The sequence below is a fragment of the Hyla sarda genome, chromosome 4 (genome assembly GCF_029499605.1).
Source record: "Hyla sarda isolate aHylSar1 chromosome 4, aHylSar1.hap1, whole genome shotgun sequence".
In the NCBI taxonomy this organism is placed as follows: Eukaryota; Metazoa; Chordata; class Amphibia; order Anura; family Hylidae; genus Hyla; species Hyla sarda.
This window is the reverse complement of record NC_079192.1, coordinates 34,963,504-34,985,924: the sequence shown is the minus strand read 5'-3', so window position 1 is coordinate 34,985,924 and position 22,421 is coordinate 34,963,504. Positions and strand designations below refer to the sequence as shown.

The following is a 22,421-nucleotide window of genomic DNA, read 5'->3' as shown; positions in this document are numbered from 1 at the left end:
GCGTAACATAAATCTATATATACTCTATCCAGAATGGCAATGTTCATTCCGGTAGTCTCCAAACCATGGCCCTCCAGATGTTGTAAATTACAACTCCACTGGTTCATGCCAACATGTGCCCACATCATTCAGAAGGTAATTTTTTTTAGCCTGTTTTTGGCATATTTTCGGCTGTGATATTTCGCTTTCAATAGGGCGAGTTAAAAACATTTGGGTCAGGTTAGGGAGTATGGCACTGGCTCCGGGTTCATGCCAGCATCATAACCGGCAGATGGCCACTGCTATCAGCAGCTGACATTTGCCAGTAATGAAGGTCATGGGTGATCATGTCGATGTCCGTATTTTAACTGTTTGGATACCTGAATCAGTAAAGGCTGCACATTGTCTAGTCGCCCCACTGTTTACTCCCACAACCTCCCCCCAACCTTCCTCCTTGCACTGCCCCTGAAAGGCATCAGCACCCTGCGATTACATCGCAGGGGTGCCAATGGCTTTTAAAAGAAATCTGTCACCAGTGTCACCTGCATTAACCTGTTAGTGATCTCACCGTTGCTGTTCTCAGGATCTGGGACCCAGCAGAGAACAGCTGCAGCTTTGGGCATGGGCGGAGCTTAGTGACATCAACAACGCTGCTCTCTGTGGGTCCTGGGTGCCTGGAGCTAGAGCTAACAGAGGAGATTACCGGAGATCCCCAGAACGAGACAAGTAAAGTACTGTTGTCATCAGTGTCACCTGCACTACCTGTCGGTAGGGCTGGGCGGCATACCGGTTTATACTGAATACCCAAATTTTTTTCCTGCACAATATGATGATATGAATTTTTGCCCATACCGCAATACCGGTTGGGCCCCCCCCCCCCTCGAATGAGTGAATCATCCGCCGCAGCGCGCTGTCCCCACATCGGGGAACTAATGATATTTGACCCGCGAGCGCTGTTCTGCTTTTTTTCCGCCCCCCCAATGCGCTGTCCCCACATCTGTCCCCACATCATGTCACCCGCATGCGCTCCTCTGCTCATCCTCCTATGAGTTGCGGGCCACCGGCGCTAGAAATCTGTACTGTACTACAAATAACGTTGCCCGGGCTGCAAAAATAAACAAAATAAACTTTAACTCACCTTCCGACGTTCCCCATTACCAGCCTCACAGTCCCTCCGCTGCGGTCCTGGGGATGGGATGTCCCGCCTCGGGCCGCTGATAGGCTGAGCCCACTGTCATGTAAGGAGCCGGCCGGCTCCATACATGACAGTGCGTTCAGTCTATCACCGGCCGCAGCGATGTCCCACCCCGGCCAATGATAGGCTGGCAGCTCTGTGACTTTCCCGTCCCAAGTAAACAGCAAGAGGACCACAGTGCAGGACAGTGAAGACGGTACCAGAGCCCGGGAAATGTTATTTGAAGTACAGTACAGATTTCTAGCAACGGCGGCCCACAACTCATAGGAGGATGAGCAGAGGAGCGCTTGTGGTGACAGCGCTGATAATTCATTGGGGGGAAGGGGGTGTTGGAAGAGAAGCGGCGCCCAGGACACATGGGGGGGGGGGTTATCGTTAAACACTGTGGAACCGCCATCACTTACAAAAATACCATGATACACGTTTTTGTTCATACCGCCCAGCTCTACCTGTCGGTACCGACAGGTTAGTGCAGGTGACACTGGTGACAGATTTCCTTTAAGGGCAGCATGAGGATTTACCTGTGACCTTAGTATCTTCTGTGGCTCTGCCTATAGGCAAAATAGGCAACCGCCTAGAGCGCCCTCTTCATGGGGGTGCCGCTCTGCTCGCTGCAATAAAGTTAGCCAGCATTCGAAGCACCTGCTCATCCAAAGCAATTGCCCATCAACAAAACCCCCACCCGTTCTATAATAACCAGAATTTTTCAGCCTTCTGGAGGAGCGTTACCCTGACCCTTGACAAAGCGGGTTTCTTCCAGTGAAACATCGGGGGGGTATATGCCTGTGAGATTTTAATGGCATAGGGACAGACCACAAAAGGGAGATATTGTTGTCAATGATTGAGGCCGACTAATGTAAGGGGCCGGTTCATCAAACCCCTATGGTCGGCATTACTAGTGAGCACTCAGCAAATCCCCAATTCTGAAGTGGATACTTATTATAACCAACAAGCAAAGGTCTTTATCCCCTATGTAGTTTTAATACTATATCATTGTATATATGAGCACCTAGGGTAAAAGATTTTAAGAAGAAGAAATAATAAAAGTAGAGGGAACTAGTCCCATCTGTGCCTAGGCTAAGATGGGAATTTGAGATTAATATTCCAAACCCGGGGAACCCCTTGGGGAATTTTGTGAAATATTCTGGAGGAGCGCAGCGCCACCTTCAAGTCTGACAGGAGCGATCACTAAGGTCAGGTCTGTACTGGCTTTGCAATACATTATATGGACAAATAAAGGGTGCCAGTGAAAATTTCAAGAAAAACCTAAGCCACAAATAAAAATTGGAGAGATTGGGAAGGGGTTAACTGGTTAATGGACGCCAATGAAAAAAGCAAAAAACAACAACAAATAGAAGGAAAAGAAACAGATGGGGATAATGACAAAACAAAGGGGGAGGGCACGCAGTTGTAAGGCACACCCCTGAGGTTCTCCTCCATCTGTGAAAAAACAAACAAAGATCCTCCCATAACCAATGAAACATTAGAGAGGATGTTTTCAGTCCAGATTGCTCTTTATGCTACATAAATTTCTGAATAATAAATAATATTCCAAGCCGGGTACACTCACCAGTTTGCTTTGCCTTCTCTTGGATCATCTAGTAATACTCTAATAATGTACAGGAGGCAACTCAGCAACTTCAAAGAAAAGTTAAACAATCGGACCCTTAAACCTGGAAGACACAAAGTAAAGTAGAAAAAGCTTATGCCAAACCTCCCAACTCCTTTCTATATAACCCTGTGGTGGGAGGAGCAGCCCCCAAGTCACACAGTTCCTCCCTCCTGTCTGTATCACCCTGTGGTGGGAGGAGCAGACCCCATATCACATAGCTCCTCCCTCCTGTCTGTATCACCCTGTGGTGGGAGGAGCAGACTCCATATCACATAGCTCCTCCCTCCTGTCTGTATCACCCTGTGGTGGGAGGAGCAGACTCCATGTCACATAGCTCTTCCCTCCTGTCTGTGTCACCCTGTGGTTGGAGGAGCAGAATGCATATAACACAGCTCCTCCCTCCTGTCTATATCACCCTGTGGTGGGAGGAGCAGAATCATTATTACATAGCTCCTCCCTCCTGTCTATATCACTCTGTGGTGGGAGGAACAGAATCCATATTACATAGCTACTCCCTCCTGTCTATATCACCCTGTGGTGGGAGGAGCAGACTCCATGTCACATAGCTCCTCCCTCCTGTCTATATCACTCTGTGGTAGGAGGAGCAGACTCCATGTCACATAGCTCCTCCCTCCTGTCTATATCACTCTGTGGTAGGAGGAGCAGACTCCATGTCACATAGCTCCTCCCTCCTGTCTATATCACTCTGTGGTAGGAGGAGCAGACTCCATGTCACATAACTCCTTCCTTCTGTCTGTGTCACCCTGTGGTTGGAGGAGAAGAATGCATATAACATAGCTCCTCCCTCCTGTCTATATTTCCCTGTGGTGGGAGGAGCAGACTCCATGTCACATAGCTCCTCCCTCCTGTCTATATCACTCTGTGGTAGGAGGAGCAGACTCTATGTCACATAGCTCCTCCCTTCTGTCTATATGACCCTGTGGTGGGAGGAGTAGACTCCATGTCACATAGCTCCTCCCTCCTGTCTATATCACCCTGTGGTTGGAGGAGAAGAATGCATATAACATAACTCCTCCCTCCTGTCTATATCACTATGTGGTGGGAGGAGCAGACTCCATGTCACATAGCTCCTTCCTCTTGTCCATGTATTGAATACTTACTTGATCTCTGATTTTTAATAAAGAACAATTTCATACGTTCCTTGAAGGAGTTCTCATTCACATAAAATTCTACTTGTACCCTAAAAATAGATTAAAAAAAGACAAAAAAAAACATAAGAATGTGACAAAGGTTATGTCAGTAAATCATATAAAATGCTATTTTAACAAAAGCGGTGATGTAGTAACAACCCCAAATCTTTTCTTGGCTAAAAAGTCATTAAAAAAAGTTAGAAAAAGTAAAAAACTAGTAATCATAGGTCAGAATCTCAATGTATCAATCCTCATATTATACTCTGGTTCATGCATTCACATCCCCAACCGAAACTTTTCTGAAGCAGATGGTGGTTGCCAAACCTATTAAAGTGCCTTTATATTTCCAAGCCAAGTGTCAAGCAGGAGGAGCTAATCTGCTCAAGTGCCACAGCCTGGCACATCTCCCATCTGACCCTTATCTCCTGGCGCTTCCTTGACAGACATACAGAGCCCTGTACATAAAACATGGAGGTACAAGTGAGTTAGTGTGATAGACTAAGGCAGAAGATGATTTCTACACCAACATAGAAGTTGATTCTTTACTGTAAGAGCGGTCAGTCTGTGGAACTCTCTTTCAGAAGAAGCTAAAAATTCAATAGAAAAATGTATTTTTCTGCCTTACACTATGTGGTCGTTTCTATGGGTATAAAAAGGCAGAGAAAATTTATTTTAGAAGGTCAGAAATATGCTCAGGCCACATTGAGGATGTAGAGGGGCCTCTATCATGCACTTTCCATGGGGATCCTCTCTAGGAAAAAAGATGTGGACATACGTGTGCCCGTGACGTCACGTCCTGTCTCAGAGGTAGCGCCTGGCACAGAATGCCGGAGGTTGCACCGAGATCACAGAGGTCCCCAGCAGCGGGACCCCTGCAATCATACATCTTACCCCTTTTCCTTTGAATATTCAGCAATGGGCCTTCAGATCACAATTGTGACCTCTGCTATAACAAAAAATGTATTGTTATTGATTGTTCCTATATCAGTGTCATCAGAGTCTATAGTCATGTTTACTTTTCCATAATTCTAGACTAGCAGGTCAGGTGGGGTTTGGGTCCAAGAGGTAGAATAGGGCCCTCTTATCTTAAAGAGTACCTGTCACCAAACTAAACTTTTTTTATATATTGTTCCTTATGTAATTATAAGACACTTCGTTATTTAATTGCTGTTAAAATTCTCAACCTTTATATGTTTTTAATGTGATTGAAAAATGGCCACTAGGTGGCTCTGTTCTGTTCCCACACAGTTCATTTGGTCTCCACCCGGACTTACAGAAGCCCAAACTCAGGAAGTGCATGTGGGGAATGGGGAGTCACAACTCTTGCAGGCTTCAGTGATGTCACCCCTGCTGGGGAACGCCCACTTTCTCCTGTTGGGAGCTCACACAATGTGAGCAAGGTTAAAGGAATGATACACAGCTTTTTAAAGTTTTGAAACTTTTTTAGGGCAGGAGGGCTGTTAGGAGTAGTTAGCTAATATAATCTGAATTAGTTTAGAAAATATGGTTTGATGACAGGTTCTCTTTAAGATGGGCATACATATAAGATAGCTGTCATCTATGTCTCCTGATTCCACATATATATATGCACACTTGGCTTGCCTGGGTGTGCATATGCTCCCAATAGGTAGAAAGCTGCTGCCAGCCACTTTAGGCAATGACATTGATAAGTCCTGAAGACCCAAAAGAAACTAACAATTCCAGAATTCACAATTCTCTCCCCAGATATATGCCATTTGGATAAAGTTGGCAGGCACCATACAGATTAGATAGTCAGACGCTGCCACTGAAGTCGGCCGACACATATCTAAAGTGTATGACCAGCTTTGATTCTGCTCTGTATACAGTGCTTCAGATCATTAGTGATCCCAATTTTTATAGCAAGGGCTGCTTGTTGCCCCCTTTGCTGTCCCAGCTTCTCTGCCATGTTTTCCCCACTCCCATGATAACCTACTAAGAGAAGCTCCAGTAGGTAAGTCAGAAGGTTTCAGGTGCCTGCAAATGAGATTTCGCAAAGCTCAGAGAGATGAATCTATCACGAGCGGATGTAAAGAGTGCCTTACAATTGGCACCTCTTATTTTGGTACAGCAGACCATTAGTATGGTAATACCCGAGTGGGTACAGCTGGCGAAGTGATTAACAACGTGTGTGTAATGACTCATCCGTGTCTGACCCGAAGGGTTAAACTTTGGATTGGTTGCTGGCTACGCCCTAGCTATCTGGACAGGTCAGCTGACCATGCTGAGATCGCACCTGTGTAGCTGGCTATTTAAACCTGCAGTGTGCTTCTAGTCCTGACCAGTGAAAGACTCTGTCTAGTAACCAGCAATCTTACAGGGAGAGATTTATCAAAACCTGTCCAGAGGAAAAGTTGCCCAGTTGCCCATAGCAACCAATCAGCTTGCTTCTTCCATTTTTAACAAGGCTTCTGCAATATGAAAGAAGCGATCTGATTGGTTGCTATGGGCAACTGGGCAACTTTTCCTCTGGACAGGTTTTGATAAATCTCCCCCATAGTGTTTCTGACTTCATCTTTTAATTTTTGGCTCTGCTTTTTGACTACTCTCCTGCTTAGTGTTCTGGTACTCTGCTTACTCCTTTTATCTATCGACACTGGCTAGTCTGACCTCGCTTTACTGTGTATTTGTCTAGATTTATTTCTGTTAGTTTGTGTGCCTCCAGCTGTTCTCCGACTCCGACTGTTTTGTATTTTATTATTTTTACAATGCTGCCCCAGCACTTAGCAGGGAGGGTTTCTCATTGTGGTTGTTGATTCGTCAATTTGGGCGTATAGGTAATAGGTAGGGACAGTGGCTGTGGGTGAGTTAGGGCTTCACATTTCCCTGCCCATAAGTGACAGTGTGTGGCCGAATGTGACTACCTCTTATTCATCCTCCATTTTTCCAGCATTTGTTCGCACTTTCTTCCACGCTCAATTTCTCCAGCTCCTCTCAGCAGAGATCATCTCTTCTGGCCTTTTAAGCCTTGTTATTCAGCAGGCATCGATTGCCGCCAGCTCGGAGGCATCATCTCCACATCCTTCATCTCCTTTAAATAACCCTACTTCACAATAAATCTCTCGGAATTTTTGCTGTATCCTGTACTTGTATGATCCTCTGTCTTGCCACAATTCTCTATTTTTAATAGAAAAAAAAAAATCCTGGAACTGAAGCCAATACTCATCTTCTGTCTGCTAAATCCATTAGTAGTCATTAGTCTTTGCTATGACGTCTAGATCTATTCCATGCCCTCAATGCAGTTGACCCTTCTTATCTTCACCCGAGATGCTCTGGGTAACTAGAAGTCTCGATTTGTAATGTAGACTGTCTGCGTCTCGACAGGGATGGCACTGACTGTACCAGGTACAGTGTCTATGGCAACCCCTTGTTCTTCTCCCTTCAAGTGAGTCTACACCTTCAGAGACGCTTCACCTCATAAAATTCAGAATGCTATTATAAGCAATTCCCTGATATACACCGATTTATTTTAAAGGCAGAGCAATTCAGGCCAAAGAGGAGAGAAACATGGAGCGGGAAATCACATTCCCTGCAGCTGCCGGCAGATTACCTTAAACAAAAAGCCCAAAACAGATTAAACCTGGCGGGACCGGCCAACCATCTAATGTGTATTTTGGCCTCCCAAATCTGACAAAAATGTTGGATGGTTGGAATGATAGGATCCGGCATGTTTGATTTTATCTGCCAAAAACATTTTGTTCTCTGAGAGATAAGCCACCACCAGAACGACTTACTACTCCTCTCTTCATTCTGAACACGTGAACGTCCAACGGAGGATGGGGAACAATAGCTTTCAGTAAAATAGGCATTCGGCTGATATTTGATGTGTATGGCCAAAGTCTTTAGGTGGATAGGGGATAAGATGTCTAGGGGTGGAGTACCCCTTTAAAGGGGTACTCCGTTGGAAATTTATTTTATTTTATTTTTTTTTATCAACTGGTGCCAGAAAGTTAAACAGATTTGTAAATGACTTCTATTTAAAAATCTTAAAACTTACAGTACTTAGCAGCTGCTGTATACTACATAGGAAGTTCTTTTCTTTTTTAATCTTTTTGCTGTCTGACCACAGTGCTCTCTGCTGACACCTCTGTCCGTATCAGGAACTGTCCAGAGAAGGATAGGTTTGTTATGGGGATTTGCTCCTACTCTGGACAGTTCCTAAAATGGACAAAGGTGTCAGCAGAGAGCACTGTGGTCAGACAGAAAGGAAATTCAAAAAGAAAAGAACTTCCTGTGGAGCCTACAGCAGCTGATAAGTACTGGAAGGATTAAGATTTTTAAAATAGAAGTCATTTACAAATCTGTTTAACATTCTGGCACTAGTTGATATATCTATCTATCTATCTATGTAGAGGGTAGGCAGCACAACCACGTATTCTAGAAGTCTTGGGGTGCAGGCAAGGATAGCAGTCCCAATCGCAGACAGCTCAGATAATCCAAGATGCAGAAAATGTAGCAGCACACCCAGTAGTAAAGTGCAAAAATTGGGATTTATTGACCCATATCAAATGCGACGTTTCGACGGCATTCCGCCATCTTTTTCAAGCATGATACACAGGTTACAACATCCACATTATATCAGGTGTGTAATTAACAAACAATCAAGTATAAAAAGTGTTATAAAAAGTGATCAAACGTACAATCATAAGAATAGAGTGTATACAGAATATAAAACATATGAGTGACAAACCAATTCAATCATGACATAAATATATATTAAATACAAAATATATAAAATAAGTGTATATCGATATCCCTAGGTCAAAGTCCACAGGTGTGCCAAATCGGCAGTGAATTAAAAACAATTAAAAACATGAATTCTACCTTGAGACAGATCCACATACTCCTGAATGCCCATAGACGCCATAACGGCGTTGTTCACTTCCGCATCGGTATCCAGCAGTCATGTGATCATCACCTGATCACATACGTCACATGGGCTTCACCGGCTTCAGCATCTTGGATTATCTATCTATCTATCTATCTATATATATATATAGGGGAATATGCAAATCAGCTCATTACATCACCTTCTCAGGCGATGTTCCCTGGTAACAGCTTAGCTCCAGTTACGGAATATAAAAAGCTGATGCCAAACCAGAACTCTCTCTCCAGAAGGAAAGAGCACCCATCTGCAGACAGCTGTTTCGGGGTTCTGCCCCTCGTTTATAAATTATATATATATATATATATATATATATATATACACACACACACACAAAAAAAAAAGTAAAAAACCTTTGCTCTACGGTACCATAGCAGACTCAATATTTACGTTCTTCCCCCTTGCCAGTCCCTGGTAATAATATCTTTCTTCAATTTGGAAGTCAGCGTGTTACCGCAAAGCATCTACTGCTCCCACCATCTACCAACAAGCCCAGACCTGATCTCTCCATGCTTCAATCTGCCTGGTGACACCTTTCTCAATTTTCCAGGCTTACAATAGGCTTAGAACAGTAGTCTCCAAACTGTGTACCTCCAGATGTTGCAAAACTACAACTCCTAGCATGCCCGGACAGCCAACGGCTGTCCGGGCATGCTAGGAGTTGTAGTTTTGCAACATCTGGAGATCCACGGTTTGGAAACCACTGGCTTAGAAGATGATGATTGGCTGTCTAAGCTTTGTCTCCGGCTAGGAGGCAGCTTGCTTGAACAGAAAGCTTCTCTTCATAGGTCCAATTATTCTTTGATGTCACAAGTGAAAAAATGATCAAATTTTGAAGTCCTTTTACCAATAGGCTGGGATACGGCACATACTCAGTTGCTGAAAAACTGTGACAATGCGAGATGGTGTTAAAGGGGTTTTCCAGGAATCGAAAAAAACAGAAGTAATTTCTTTCAAAGACCACTCCCTGTCTGTCTCCAGGTTGGGCGTGGTTCTGCAGCTCAGTTCCATTGAAGTGAATGGAGCCAAGTTGTAATACCACACCCAAAGTGGAGACAGACAGGGAGCGGTCTTTAAAAGATATTAGGTTTATTTTTTTTTAAATCCTGGATAACCCCTTTAATGGAGAAGATAAGCGGAGAAACAGGTCATCACTTGTTGGTCGCCGTTTCATTTTTTTATATATCAACTGGCTCCAGAAAGTTAAACAGATTTGAAAATGACTTCTATTAATAAATCTTAATCCCTTCAATAATTATCAGCTGCTGAAGTTGAGTTGTTGTTTTCTGTCTGGCAACAGTGCTCTCTGCTGACATCTCTGCTTGTCTCGGGAACTGCACAGGGTAGAAGAGGTTTGCTATGGGGATTTGCTTCTAAACTGGGCTCAGCTTCAGCAGCTCATAAGTACTGAAAGGATTAAGATTTTTTAACAGATGTAATTTACAAATCTGTTTAACTTTCTGGAGCCAGTTGATATATATATAAAAAGTTTTTTCCTGGATAACCCCTTTAAGTCTTTCTAAGAAAGTGCTAATCTAATCTGAGGGGCCATCTCTACTTCATACATGAACGTGTGGCCATTGGCTGTCCAGGCATGATGTGGTTTGGTGTTTGGAGGTCCATAGTTTGGAGACCACTGGCTTAGAAGATGATGATAGGCTGTATAAGATTTGGCTAGGAGGCAGCTTAAAGGGGTTATCCAGGAAAAAACTTTTTTTTATATATCAACTGGCTCCAGAAAGTTAAACAGATTTGTAAATTACTTCTATTAAAAAATCTTAATCCTTTCAGTACTTATGAGCTTCTGAAGTTAAGGTTGTTCTTTTCTGTCTAAGTCCTTTCTGATGACACGTGTCTCGGGAACCGCCCAATTTAGAAGAGGTTTGCTATGGGGATTTGCTTCTAAACTGGGCGTTTCCCAAGACACGTGTCATCAGAGAGCACTTAGACAGAAAAGAACAGCCTTAACTTCAGAAGCTCATAAGTACTGAAAGGATTAAGATTTTTTAATAGAAGTAATTTACAAATCTGTAACTTTCTGGAGCCAGTTGATATATATATAAAAAAAAGTTTTTTCTTGAATAACCCCTTTAACCCCCTTAAAGGGGTACTCCGGTGGAAAACTTTTTTTTTTTTTTTTTTTTACAGTTTTGTAAATTACTTCTATTAAAAAATGTTAATCCTTCCAGTACTTATTAGCTGCTGAATACTACAGAGGAAATTATTTTCTTTTTGGAACACAGTGCTCTCTGCTGACATCATGACCACAGTGCTCTCTGCTGACATCTCTGTCCATTTTAGGAACTGTCCAGAACAGCATATGTTTTCTATGGGGATTTTCTCCTACTCTGGACAGTTCTTAACCCTTTAAGGACCCAGCCAATTTTCACTGTAGGACCCGGCCATTTTTTGCACATCTGACCACAGTCACTTTAAACATTAATAACTCTGGAATGCTTTTAGTTATAATTCTGATTCCAAGATTGTTTTTTCGTGACATATTCTACTTTAACATAGTGTAAAATTTTGTGGTAACTTGCATCATTTCTTGGTGAAAAATCCCAAAATTTGATGAAAAATTTGAAAATTTTGCATTTTTCTAACTTTGAAGCTCTCTGCTTGTAAGGAAAATGGATATTCCAAATAAAAAAAAATTTGATTCACATATACAATATGTTTACTTTATGTTTGCATCATAAAGTTGACATGTTTTTACTTTTGGAAGACACCAGAGGGCTTCAAAGTTCAGCAGCAATTTTCCAATTTTTCACAAAATTTTCAAACTCACTATTTTTCAGGGACCAGTTCAGGTTTGAAGTGGATTTGAAGGGTCTTCATATTAGAAATACCCCACAAATGACCCCATTATAAAAACTGCACCCCTCAAAGTATTCAAAATGACATTCAGTAAGTGTTTTAACCTTTTAGGTATTTTACAGGAATAGCAGCAAAGTGAAGGAGAAAATTCACAATCTTCATTTTTTACACTCGCATGTTCTTGTAGACCCAATTTTTGAGTTTTTACAAGGGGTAAAAGGAGCAAATTTATACTTATGTTTGTAGCCCAATTTCTCTCGAGTAAGCACATACCTCATATGTCTATGTAAATTGTTCGGTGGGCGCAGTAGAGGGCTCAGAAGGGAAGGAGCGACAAGGGGATTTTGGAGAGTACGTTTTTCTGAAATGGTTTTTGGGGGGCATGTTGCCTTTAGGAAGCCCCTATGGTGCCAGAACATCAAAAAAACCACATGCCATACCATTTTGGAAACTAGACCCCTTGAGGAACGTAACAAGGAATAAAGTGAGCCTTAATACCCCACAAGGGTTTCACGACTTTTGCATATGTAAAAAAAATAATTTTTTTGCACAAAAATGTGTGTTTCCCCCCAAATTTCACATTTTTGCAAGGGTTAATAGCAGAAAAGACCCCCCAAAATTTGTAACCCCATCTCTTCTGAGTATGGAAATACCCCATGTGTGGACGTCAAGTGCTCTGCTGGTGCACTACAATGCTCAGAAGAGAAGGAGCGCCATTGAGCTTCTGGGAAAAAAATTGTTTGGAATGGAAGTCAGGGGCCATGTGCGTTTACAAAGCCCTCCGTGGTGCCAGAACAGTGGACCCTCCCCCCACATGTGACCCTATTTTGGAAACTACACCCCTTACAGAATTAAATAAGGGGTGCAGTGAGTATTTAAACCCCACTGGCATTTGACAGATCTTTGGAACAGTGGGCTGTGCAAATGAAAAATTAAATGTTTCATTTTCACGGACCACTGTTCCAAAAATCTGTCAGACACCTGTGGGGCATAAATGCTCACTGTACCCCTTATTACATTACATGAGGGGTGTAGTTTCCAAAATGGGGTCACATGTGGGTATTTATTTTTTTGGGTTTATGTCAGAACCGCTGTAAAATCATAAACCCCTATGCAAATCACCAATTTAGGCCTCAAATGTACATGGTGCGCTCTCACTCCTGAGCCTTGTTGTGCGCCCGCAGAGCATTTTACGCCTCCATCTGGGGTATTTCCATACTCAGGAGAAATTGCGTTACAAATTTTGGGGGTCTTTTTTTCTTTTTAACACTTGTGAAAATAAAAAGTATGGGGCAACACCAGCATGTTAGTGTAAATATTTTTTTTTTTTTTACACTAACAAGCTGGTGTATCCCCAACTTTTCCTTTTCATAAGGGGTAAAAGGAGAAAAAGGCCCCAATATTTGTAGCGCAATTTCTCCTGAGTACGGAAATACCCCATATGTGACCCTAAACTGTTTCCTTGAAATACGACAGGGCTCCAAAGTGAAAGCGCCATGCGCATTTGAGGACTAAATTAGGGATTGCATAGGGGTGGACATAGGGGTATTCTACGCCAGTGATTCCCAAACAGGGTGCCTCCAGCTGTTGCTAAATTCCCAGCATGCTTGGACAGTCAGTGGCTGTCTGGAAATGCTGGGAGTTGTTGTTTTGCAACAGCTGGAGGCTCCGTTTTGGAAACACTGCCATACAATACGATTTTCATTTTTATTGGGGGGACAGTGTAAGGGGGTGTTTATGTAGTGTTTTACTCTTTATTATGTGTTAGTGTAGTGTAGTGTTTTTAGGGTACATTCGCACTGGTGTGTTACGGTGAGTTTCCCGCTAGGAGTTTGAGCTGTGGCGAAAAATTTGCTGCAGCCCAAACTTGAAGCAGGAAACTTACTGTAAGCCTGCCCATGTGAATGTACCCTGTACGTTCACATGGGGGGGCCAACCTCCAGCTGTTTCAAAACTATAACTCCCAGCATGTACTGACAGACCGTTCATGCCGGGAGTTGTACTTTTGCAACAGCTGGAGACACACTGGTTGGAAAACCTTCAGTTACCTGTTACCTAACTCAGCATTTTCTAACCAGTGTGCCTCCAGCTGTTGCAAAACTACAACTCCCTGCATGTACTGATCGCCGACGGGCATGCTGGGAGAAGTAGTTATGCAATAGCTGGAGGTACGAAACTACAACTCCCAGCATGCCGAGACAGCTGATTGCTGTTTGGACATGCTGGGATTTGCAGTTTTGCAACATCTGGAGGGCTACAGTTTTAGAGAACACTGAAAAGTGATCTCCAGCTGTCGCAAAACTACAATTCCCAGCATGCCCTGACAGCAAACAGTTGTTTGGGAATGCTAGGAGTTGTAGTTTTGCAAGATCTGGAGGGCTACAGTTTAGGGACCACTATATAGTGGTCTCTAACTGTAGCCCTCAAGCTGTTGCAAAACTGCATATTCCAGCATGCCCAAACAGCTGTCTGGGCATGCTGGGAGTTGTAGTTTTGCAACATCTGGAGGGCTACAGTTAGAGACCACTGTATAATGGTCTCAAACTGTACCCTCCAGATGTTGCTAGGTAACTCACCGGCTTCCGTCGGATCCAGCCGCACGTCATGGCCGCCCGCCGATCTCCGTCGCCTGCAGCCTCCGTCGCCCGCCCGGATTGGTAAGTGGATCTTCGGCGCCATTCCCCGTCGTTTCCCCGTCCTGCCCCGCCTATTGTGGGAGGGCAGGACGGGGAAAACGAAAGTAAACCCCCCCGCCCCCGATCTGCTATTGGTGGTCGCGTCTAGACCACCAATAGCAGGGATAGGAGGGCTGGCACCCCTGCCACCTCACTCCTATTGCTTTAGGGGGATCCTAGGTGTCTTAGACACCCGCGATCCCCCTTACATTTCGGACTCACTATAGACCCGTAATGACCCGGAATTGCGCAAATCGCAAGTGTGAATTCACTTGCGAGTTGCCGCGATCGCCGACATGGGGGGTCTAATGACCCCCCTGGGCATTTGCACGGGATGCCTGCTGAATGATTTCAGCAGGCATCCCGCTCCGATCCCCGCACGGCGGGGACTGGAACTGCCCATGACGTAACTGTACGTCATGGGTCCTTAAGACCCAGGGTGTCGGGACGTACCGTTACGTCATGGGTCCTGAACGGGTTAAAATGGACAGAGGTGTCAGCAGAGAGCACTGTGGTCAGACAGAAAGGAAATTCAAAAGAAAAGAACTTCCTGTGGAGCATACAATAGCTGATAACTACTGGAAGGATTAAGATTTTTTTAATAGAAGTAATTTACAAATCTGTTTAACTTTCTGGCACCAGTTGATTAAAGAAAAAAAGTTTTCCACCATAGTACCCGTTTAAAGGGGTACTCAGCCCCTGGCATCTTATCCCCTATCCAAAAATAGGGGATAAGATGTTAGATCGCCGCGGTCCCGCTGCTGGGGACCCCGGGGATCGCTGCTGCAGCACCCCGCTTTCATTACTGGGCAGAGCGAGTTCGCTCTGTGCGTAATGACGGGCGACACAGGGGCCGGAGCAGCGTGCCGTCATGGCTCCGCCCGTCATGACATCATGCCCCCTCCCATAGACTTGTATTGATGGGGGCGGGCTGTGATGTCACGAGGGGCGGAGCAATGACGTCACGCTGCTCCGGCCCCTGTATTGCCCGTCATTACGTGCAGAGCGATCTCGCTCTGTGCAGTAATGATATTGGGGTGCCGCAGTGGCGATCCCCGGTGTCCCCAGCAGCGGGATCCCAGCGATCTGACATCTTATCCCCTATTCTTTGCATAGGGGATAAGATGTCTAGGGGCGGAGTACCCCTTTAAAGACCACAGGTTTTTTCATTTTTGCACTTTCCTTTTTTCCTCCTCACCTTCTAAAAATCATAACGCTTAAAATTTTCCACCTATAATGCTTTCAATTTTCTCCCTACTGACCCATATGAGGGCTTGTTTTTTGTGCCATCAATTTTACTTTGTAATGACATAAATTTTACCATAAAATCTACAGAGAAACCAGAAAAAAAATGTTGTGGGGCTTAACTGAAAAAAAAACTGCATTTTGTAACTTTTGGGAGCTTCCGTTTCTATGCAGCGCACTTTTCGGTAAAAATGACCCCTTATCTTTATTCTGTAGGTCCATATGATTAAAAGGATCCCCTACATATATAGGTTTGATTTTGTTTTACTTCTGTTGAAAAATTATAACTTTATGCAGGAAAATTTGTAGGTTTAAAATGTCCTCTTTTGACCCTTACAACTCTTTTATTTTTCGATATACAGGGCGGTATGAGAGCTCATTTTGTGCGCCATGATCTTAAGTTTTCATCGGTACCATTTTTGTTTTGATGGGACTTTTTGTTCAGTTTCTATACATTTTTTTAGAGTATACTAATTGACCAATAATAAGTGACCAAGGGCTTTGGTATTTTTTATGTTTACGCCATTGACCGTGCGGTTTAATTAATGTTATATTTTTATAATTCAGACATTTACACACACATTGGCACAGATTTATCAAACTGTGTGAGAGAAAAAGTGGAGAAATTTTCCCCCAGCAACCAATCACAGCTCAGCTAACAAGCTGAGGTAAAGTGAAAGCTAAACTGTGATTGGTTGCTGTGGGGAAATCACTCCACTTGTTCTCTCACACAGTTTGATAAATCTGGGCCATTGATACCACATATGTTTATTTTTACTATCTTTTTATATTTTTTATATGGAATTTGGGAAAAGGAGAGTGATTTAAACTTTTATTAAACTTTATTTTTTCCCCCTTAGGGGACTTTTAGGAGGAATCATTAAATTCCTCATACAGATGAATGCAGATTAATACAGAGCCACAGCCAGCACAGAAGGAGAGGTATTAGAAATGGAGTCTCGGGACTCACAAATAACTTGCAGATTCTTTCAGTGTTTATTCACACATGGGGCGACACTCAGGACGCGTTTCGGCCACGGTTTTAGGTCCGGTGAGAAAAATGAGTCGACCTGAGTCAGCGCTTCACTCCCGTCGGCTCATTGAAATACATTACATACAGGAGGGATACGGGAGCGCCCGGTTTTAGCTCCCCCCAGCCGTATGCGGTCCCGTATTGCATAAAACGTGATGTGAACCCAGCCTAAGTTATTTAACTCTTGCCCACAAAATTCCTCCTCCTTCCTCTGCGGGCCCTGGAGCCACACGTTCGTGTGTGATCTAGCGATGGCCCCTCAGATTGGATTAGCACTTTCTTAGGCTATGTTCACACGGTGGAATTTGTGCAGGATGTAATTTCAATGGAATTCTGCTGCACTGTGCACCCGGCAGAATTTCCACGGCAGAAACATCCCGATTCCATCGTTCCACAAAAAAAAAATAGACATGTCTATTCTTTTTGCGGATTTCGCTCGGAAATACATTGCCGTCTATGAGATGGCGCATTTACAAGCGGTCCCAGCGCCCTAGATCAGGTAAATGTACGGAAAATCTGCACATCATTTCGGTACGGACATTCGGCACAAATTCTGCTGTGTGAACCCGGCCTTAGAAACACTTCACGACGCGACGACATTGTTTCTCCACTTAGTGGAGGCGATAACTGGTGGAAGTGGAGAAACATCATCGTTGGCCTCCACTTCCAGAAAGGGCTCATTCGATCTGAGCGGCCATTTATAGATCATACATGGACGTGTGGCTCTAGGGGTCACGGAGAGGGAAGAAGGAATTTTAGGAATCCAAAATCTGATCATTTTTTTTTTCACCCGTGACATCAAAGAACAATTGGACCTATGTGGAGAAGCTTTCTGTTGAAGCAAGCTGCCTCCTAACTAGGGACAAAGCTTAGACAGACAATCATCATCTTCTAACCCAGTTGTGTCCAAACGGTGGCCCTCCAGATAATGCCAAACAAATCCCATCATGCCCGGACAACCAATGGCCACGCGTTCGTGTATCATGTAGAGATAGCCACTCAGATTGGATTAGCAATTTATGAAGTGGTGACCAATGAGCGAGGACATGTGTCTCCGCTTATCTTCTCCTTCCTCCGGTTATCTCCTCTACAAACGCCATCTCTCATCTTCGCGGTTGATCAGCGGCGGAGTATGTGCCGTATCCCAGCCAATCCCGCGTCCACCTCCCGCAATTCACTTGTAAAACAGTTAAATGGATTGAAGGCACCTAATTGTAGATTGTTTGCTTTGGCTTAACGACAGTTCTAGCGTGAACAAAGCAATTTCCCAGACTGCGGCACTCAATGTCATTCCCACACCTATCTCCGTCCTGTGAAATCGCAGAATCGAATGCGCAGAACGTTTCGCTGCTTTCACTGAATGTAACATTTAGGGGGGGGGGGGGGGGGAGGGGGAGTTGACCCATGCAGTCAATGGGATTTTAATACGACTGAACAAAGACGGGGCACTCTCCCTCAATCGTACCACTGGAACGCTGGGTATTAAAGGCATATACACCAAATATTATTTACCGTGACCCACGTTTTGTTTTATCAATAAAAACCGGAAAATAAATATCCCCGTCATAGCTGGTTGGTCAATATGAGGCTCTGTTTGAAAACAGAGAATTTTTTTGTTGCAAAAAATTAATATTTTGTAACCATAAAGTACAGTAAACGCAAATGTAACAGAGCTAGGTTCTCTACTATTGGAGTTACGTGTAAACATTTTATTTTTTCACAATTACCGTATTTTTCGCCGTATAAAACGCACTTTTACTTCCCCAAAACTGGGGGGAAAAAGTTGGTGCGTCTTATACGGCAAATATACCCCTATCGCGGCGGTCACTGCGGCCATCAACGGCTGGGACCCGCGGCTAATACAGGACATCACCGATCGCGGTGATGCCCTGTATTAAAACTTCAGACGCGGCGATCAAAGCTGACCACCGCATCTGAAGCGAAAGTGACACTAACCCGGCTGTTCAGTCGGGCTGTTCGGGACCGCCGCGATTTCACCGCGGCGGTCCCGAACAGCCCGACTGAATAGCCGGGTTAGTGCTTACAGGACACCGGGAGGGACCTTACCTGCCTCCTCGGTGTCTTCTCCGTTCAGGGATCCCCTGTATGGCCGGTGCTCTCCTTCCTCGTCATCACGTCGTCGCGTACGTGCGTTGGCGTGCGTAACGACGTGATGGCGGCGACGGAGAGCGAGGATACCCGGCCGCAGCAGAGACGTTCGGGAGCGACGGGGACACGGCGACAGCGATGGAGCGACATCCAGGGCAGCGGTGACGGGTCCGGAGCGGCGGGGACACGTGAGTATTACCTCCTATGCAGTGGTCTTCAATCTGTGGCCCTCCAGTTGTTGCAAAACTACAACTCCCAGCATGCCCGGACAGCCAACGGCAGTCCGGGCATGCTGGGAGTTGTAGTTTTGCAACATCATGAGGTCTGCAGGTTGAAGACCACTATTGGGTTAAAAATCTTTAATTTGTTTAATTTTGCACCTAAAAATAGGGTGCGTTTTATACGCCGGTGCGTCCTATAGGACGAAAAATACGGGAAATTTTTCGCCCTGTTTATGACCTTTTATCTTGCTCTTGTTTTACACATTCAATAGAGAGTTAAAAAACTTGGGTTGAGTTTGGCGCATCAATGTTTGCCAACATGTACTGTATATCTCCATTTATGCATATTGAGGGGAAAACTGGCGATGCGGGGCGGAGGCTTGTGATGTCACAGTCACGCCCCGCTTGTGACGTCACGGCCACGCCCCCTCAATGCAAGTCTATCGGAGGGGGCTGTCGTACATCAATCATGCAGGGCATGAAGGGAAGGGGAGGGAGGAGGCATGAATGCTACAGCTTAGCAGCAGCTCTATGGCCCTTGAACTTGGAAAGAAAACAGGATTTTATCAGTTTGTGGTATCAGTTATTGCACAGAGTGGTATCAGTGATTGTATCCTCCTATCAGCTATCTGCCCATGTAGGCAGCTCTGAGCATGATATAGAGCTGACAGATTACCTTTAAGTTTCCGGAAAGGTAAATATTTAGTCACAAAGCAGATTTACCTGCTGATCCAGGAGTCTGGGAGTTTCTCCTTTTTTTTTCTCCTTTTTTTTTTTTTGGGTTAAAATCTTTACATACTACGCCCTATGTTCTTTATTTGAGCAAAAAAATAAAATAAATAAAAACACTTAGAAAAACATAGCTGCTTTAATCCAGAAACAGCGCCACTCTTTGTCTTTAGTTTGTGTGTGGTATTGCAGCTCAGTTCAATTATAGCAAAAGGAGCAGAGTTGTAATACCACACACAACCTGACGACAAAGAGAGGCTCTGTTTTTGGAAGAAAAATGTTTTTCTAATCCTTTAACCCCTGTGTCCCCATGCCCTGCCCCTTGGGCCTTGTACTTAGCATCAACTAGAGTGTAATATGGCGGTTTAATCACCTTGCTGATATGTCTTGCTCCCAGCATCCAGTAACCTGTAGACAGGAGGCGCCCTAGATCTGAGCCTCCTGTAATAATTGCTCTAATTGGCGCGGTCACTTGGCTCATTACAATGGTCTCAGGTGTGACATGTGGCATCAGAAAACGCCGCCCAATGTCCCTCTCAGCAGGAAACCACCTTTCCTGTTATCGATTGCATAAGGCTGCAGCTGTTTGCCATACCATGGCGGAGGAAGCGTTGTTCTGGTGCCGCAGTCTTTACCCCGGCTTTAATTTCACCCACTGTATTGTTTAGGTTAACCCCTACACAGCCAGTAAAGCCCAAAACACAGCACAGCTTTCTGTAGAGGAGTGTTTTTTCCCTACCGGTGTGCCTCCAGCTGTTGCAAAACTACAACTCCCATCATGCCCATCAATGTAGAGGTAAGGCTTCTTTCACACTGCCATTGCACCCCGTTGAGACCGGCCGTCAAACTTTTTTCTTTTTAGTTTGATAGCCGTCATTTTCACGGGGTGCAATGGGCAACAGCTGGTCCCGATGGATCCCATTATAGTCAAGGGAGAGCAAGCTGTATTTTTTCTCCCACTATTTTCCCCAACGGCCGTCACACTACCGTGTGACAATGGAAGTGTGAAAGGGGCCTTAGGGAACAGAGGCCCCCAACTTTTTACTCATATATCGATGAGTGTCTCCATAATATTGCCAGTAAATGACAATGTCCTATCAGTAGTCCCATCCCAAAGTGTCCCCCTACCAATACCATGCAAATATATGCCTGGCCAGGGTGCTCCCGCAAAGATTATCAACAAGTGGTTTTATGCTTAGTGCCGCTGCTGTGCATCTCAATTTCATGCTCGGTGCATCTGTTTGGCGAGTCCCTGAGATTGAGGATTCGTTCTTGCATATCGCCGAGAGGGTGACTATAAACTGCTAATGAAATGCTAGTGAAAATGACGCCCCGCAATGCCCTCATAAATATCAGTTAGTGCCACCATTAGTGTCAGACTCATTTCTACATCAGTGAAGGAGCCCCAGTGTACCCTTCAAGACCAACCCTAGTGCCCGCATGGGTACCAGTCACAGTCCACCTATGAGGAGCAACCTCGGAGCCCCTGCAGCAGCCCAGAGGTAGTTCAGAAGGAGGAAGGGAGTAAGGACTGGTGTGAATGCTATGGGTTGTAGTCCTCACTTTGGTCATGGTATGGGTCACAGTGGCTGGAGTGCTTCCACCACATTCCTTAGGCTGGCACAGTGAAGAGAGGGTAGAACCATCTCAGTAGTTCCCCAGAGCATGTCTCCTGGCTGGTGGTGTTTAGGGTGTAAGAAGAGTCAAACACAAAGGGTTAACTGGCAATAACCAACGACTCACAGTTTTCTTTACTAAAAATTCATGAAAACAAATCCAAGATGGAGGTACAGTACTTAAACACATATTCAGGCAAGTTTAGCTTGGTTTATCCAAGGTATATATTCCTTCCCGGGCCTTTCTTCTTCTCTAGCCCTAGTTACTAGCCCTGTTTCTTTCAGTAAACTACTTGGTTTACAGTTCTTTAGTTTCTCCTACAGCAGAGCTCAGAGGCAAGAGGTTTGAGTCTGTTTGTCAAACAGTACGACACAAGGGCAGGGACAAATGTTGTTTGTCTCACCAGTACTGCAATTCCCAGCTGCGGGGTGCAGGGATTGAAGGCTACCTGGGCCCTTGTAGAAAGCTATGGGGCCCTTGTTCAACTTACCCTCATTGTTCCTCCTCTCCTACACACAGACTCGGGACTACACCTGAACAGTGTCTTAGTCTTAGCCCTTAGCTGGAGCTCCTGACCAATGTTGTCCTAGATTCAACAGTTCCACCTCCTTGGGGTCACTTCTAGCATGCCCATATGCCCAAATAGATGACAAGCACCTAGGGGGTCAAGTACATTATTATTATTGTGGTGGTTTACTTTTGCTAACTTTTTGTACTCCTTATGGTAAATAAAAAATCTTTCTACTGTAATTCGTTAAAAAAAAAAAATGCTTTGTATGTTTTATTTGTGTTTAAAAAGGCTGCCACCATGTGTCTCCCTACTTGTCCAGAGCACATTTCCCCCAATCTTTTGCACAGACTTTGGACTCCTGCTGGCCTGGCAGAAGTCCAAAATCAGGAAATGCAGTCGGGAGTGCTGGGGGGGGGGGGGGTGTGCAGCCTTAGCCAATCATAGCTCAGCTCACACTGAACTGCTCAGGGCTGTGTGTAGGGAGGAAGTTCTCCCCTGTATGGCTTCAGATGATGTCACGCCTGCTGGGGAAAGCCCCTTCCCAGTCTGTGAATCTGACTGAGCAGAAAATACAGAGCAATATCAAGGTAGAAAACTAACAAATAATAAAACTAAAGGTAGGGG

General features: G+C 44.6%; 1 protein-coding gene across 6 annotated transcripts in view; it reads right to left on the bottom strand.

The window, feature by feature from the left end:
- Positions 1 to 22,421, bottom strand: part of LOC130367768 (potassium channel subfamily T member 2-like) — a 333,948-nt gene that overhangs the window by 227,766 nt on the left and 83,761 nt on the right. For all 6 annotated transcript variants that reach the window (XM_056570514.1, XM_056570517.1, XM_056570518.1 and 3 more), the window contains exons 2-3: positions 3,908 to 3,987; positions 2,745 to 2,847 (exon numbers count right to left, since the gene is read on the bottom strand). In XM_056570514.1, coding sequence (XP_056426489.1) covers positions 2,745 to 2,847; positions 3,908 to 3,987 — 183 coding nt within the window. The remainder of the gene's footprint in view (positions 1 to 2,744; positions 2,848 to 3,907; positions 3,988 to 22,421) is intronic.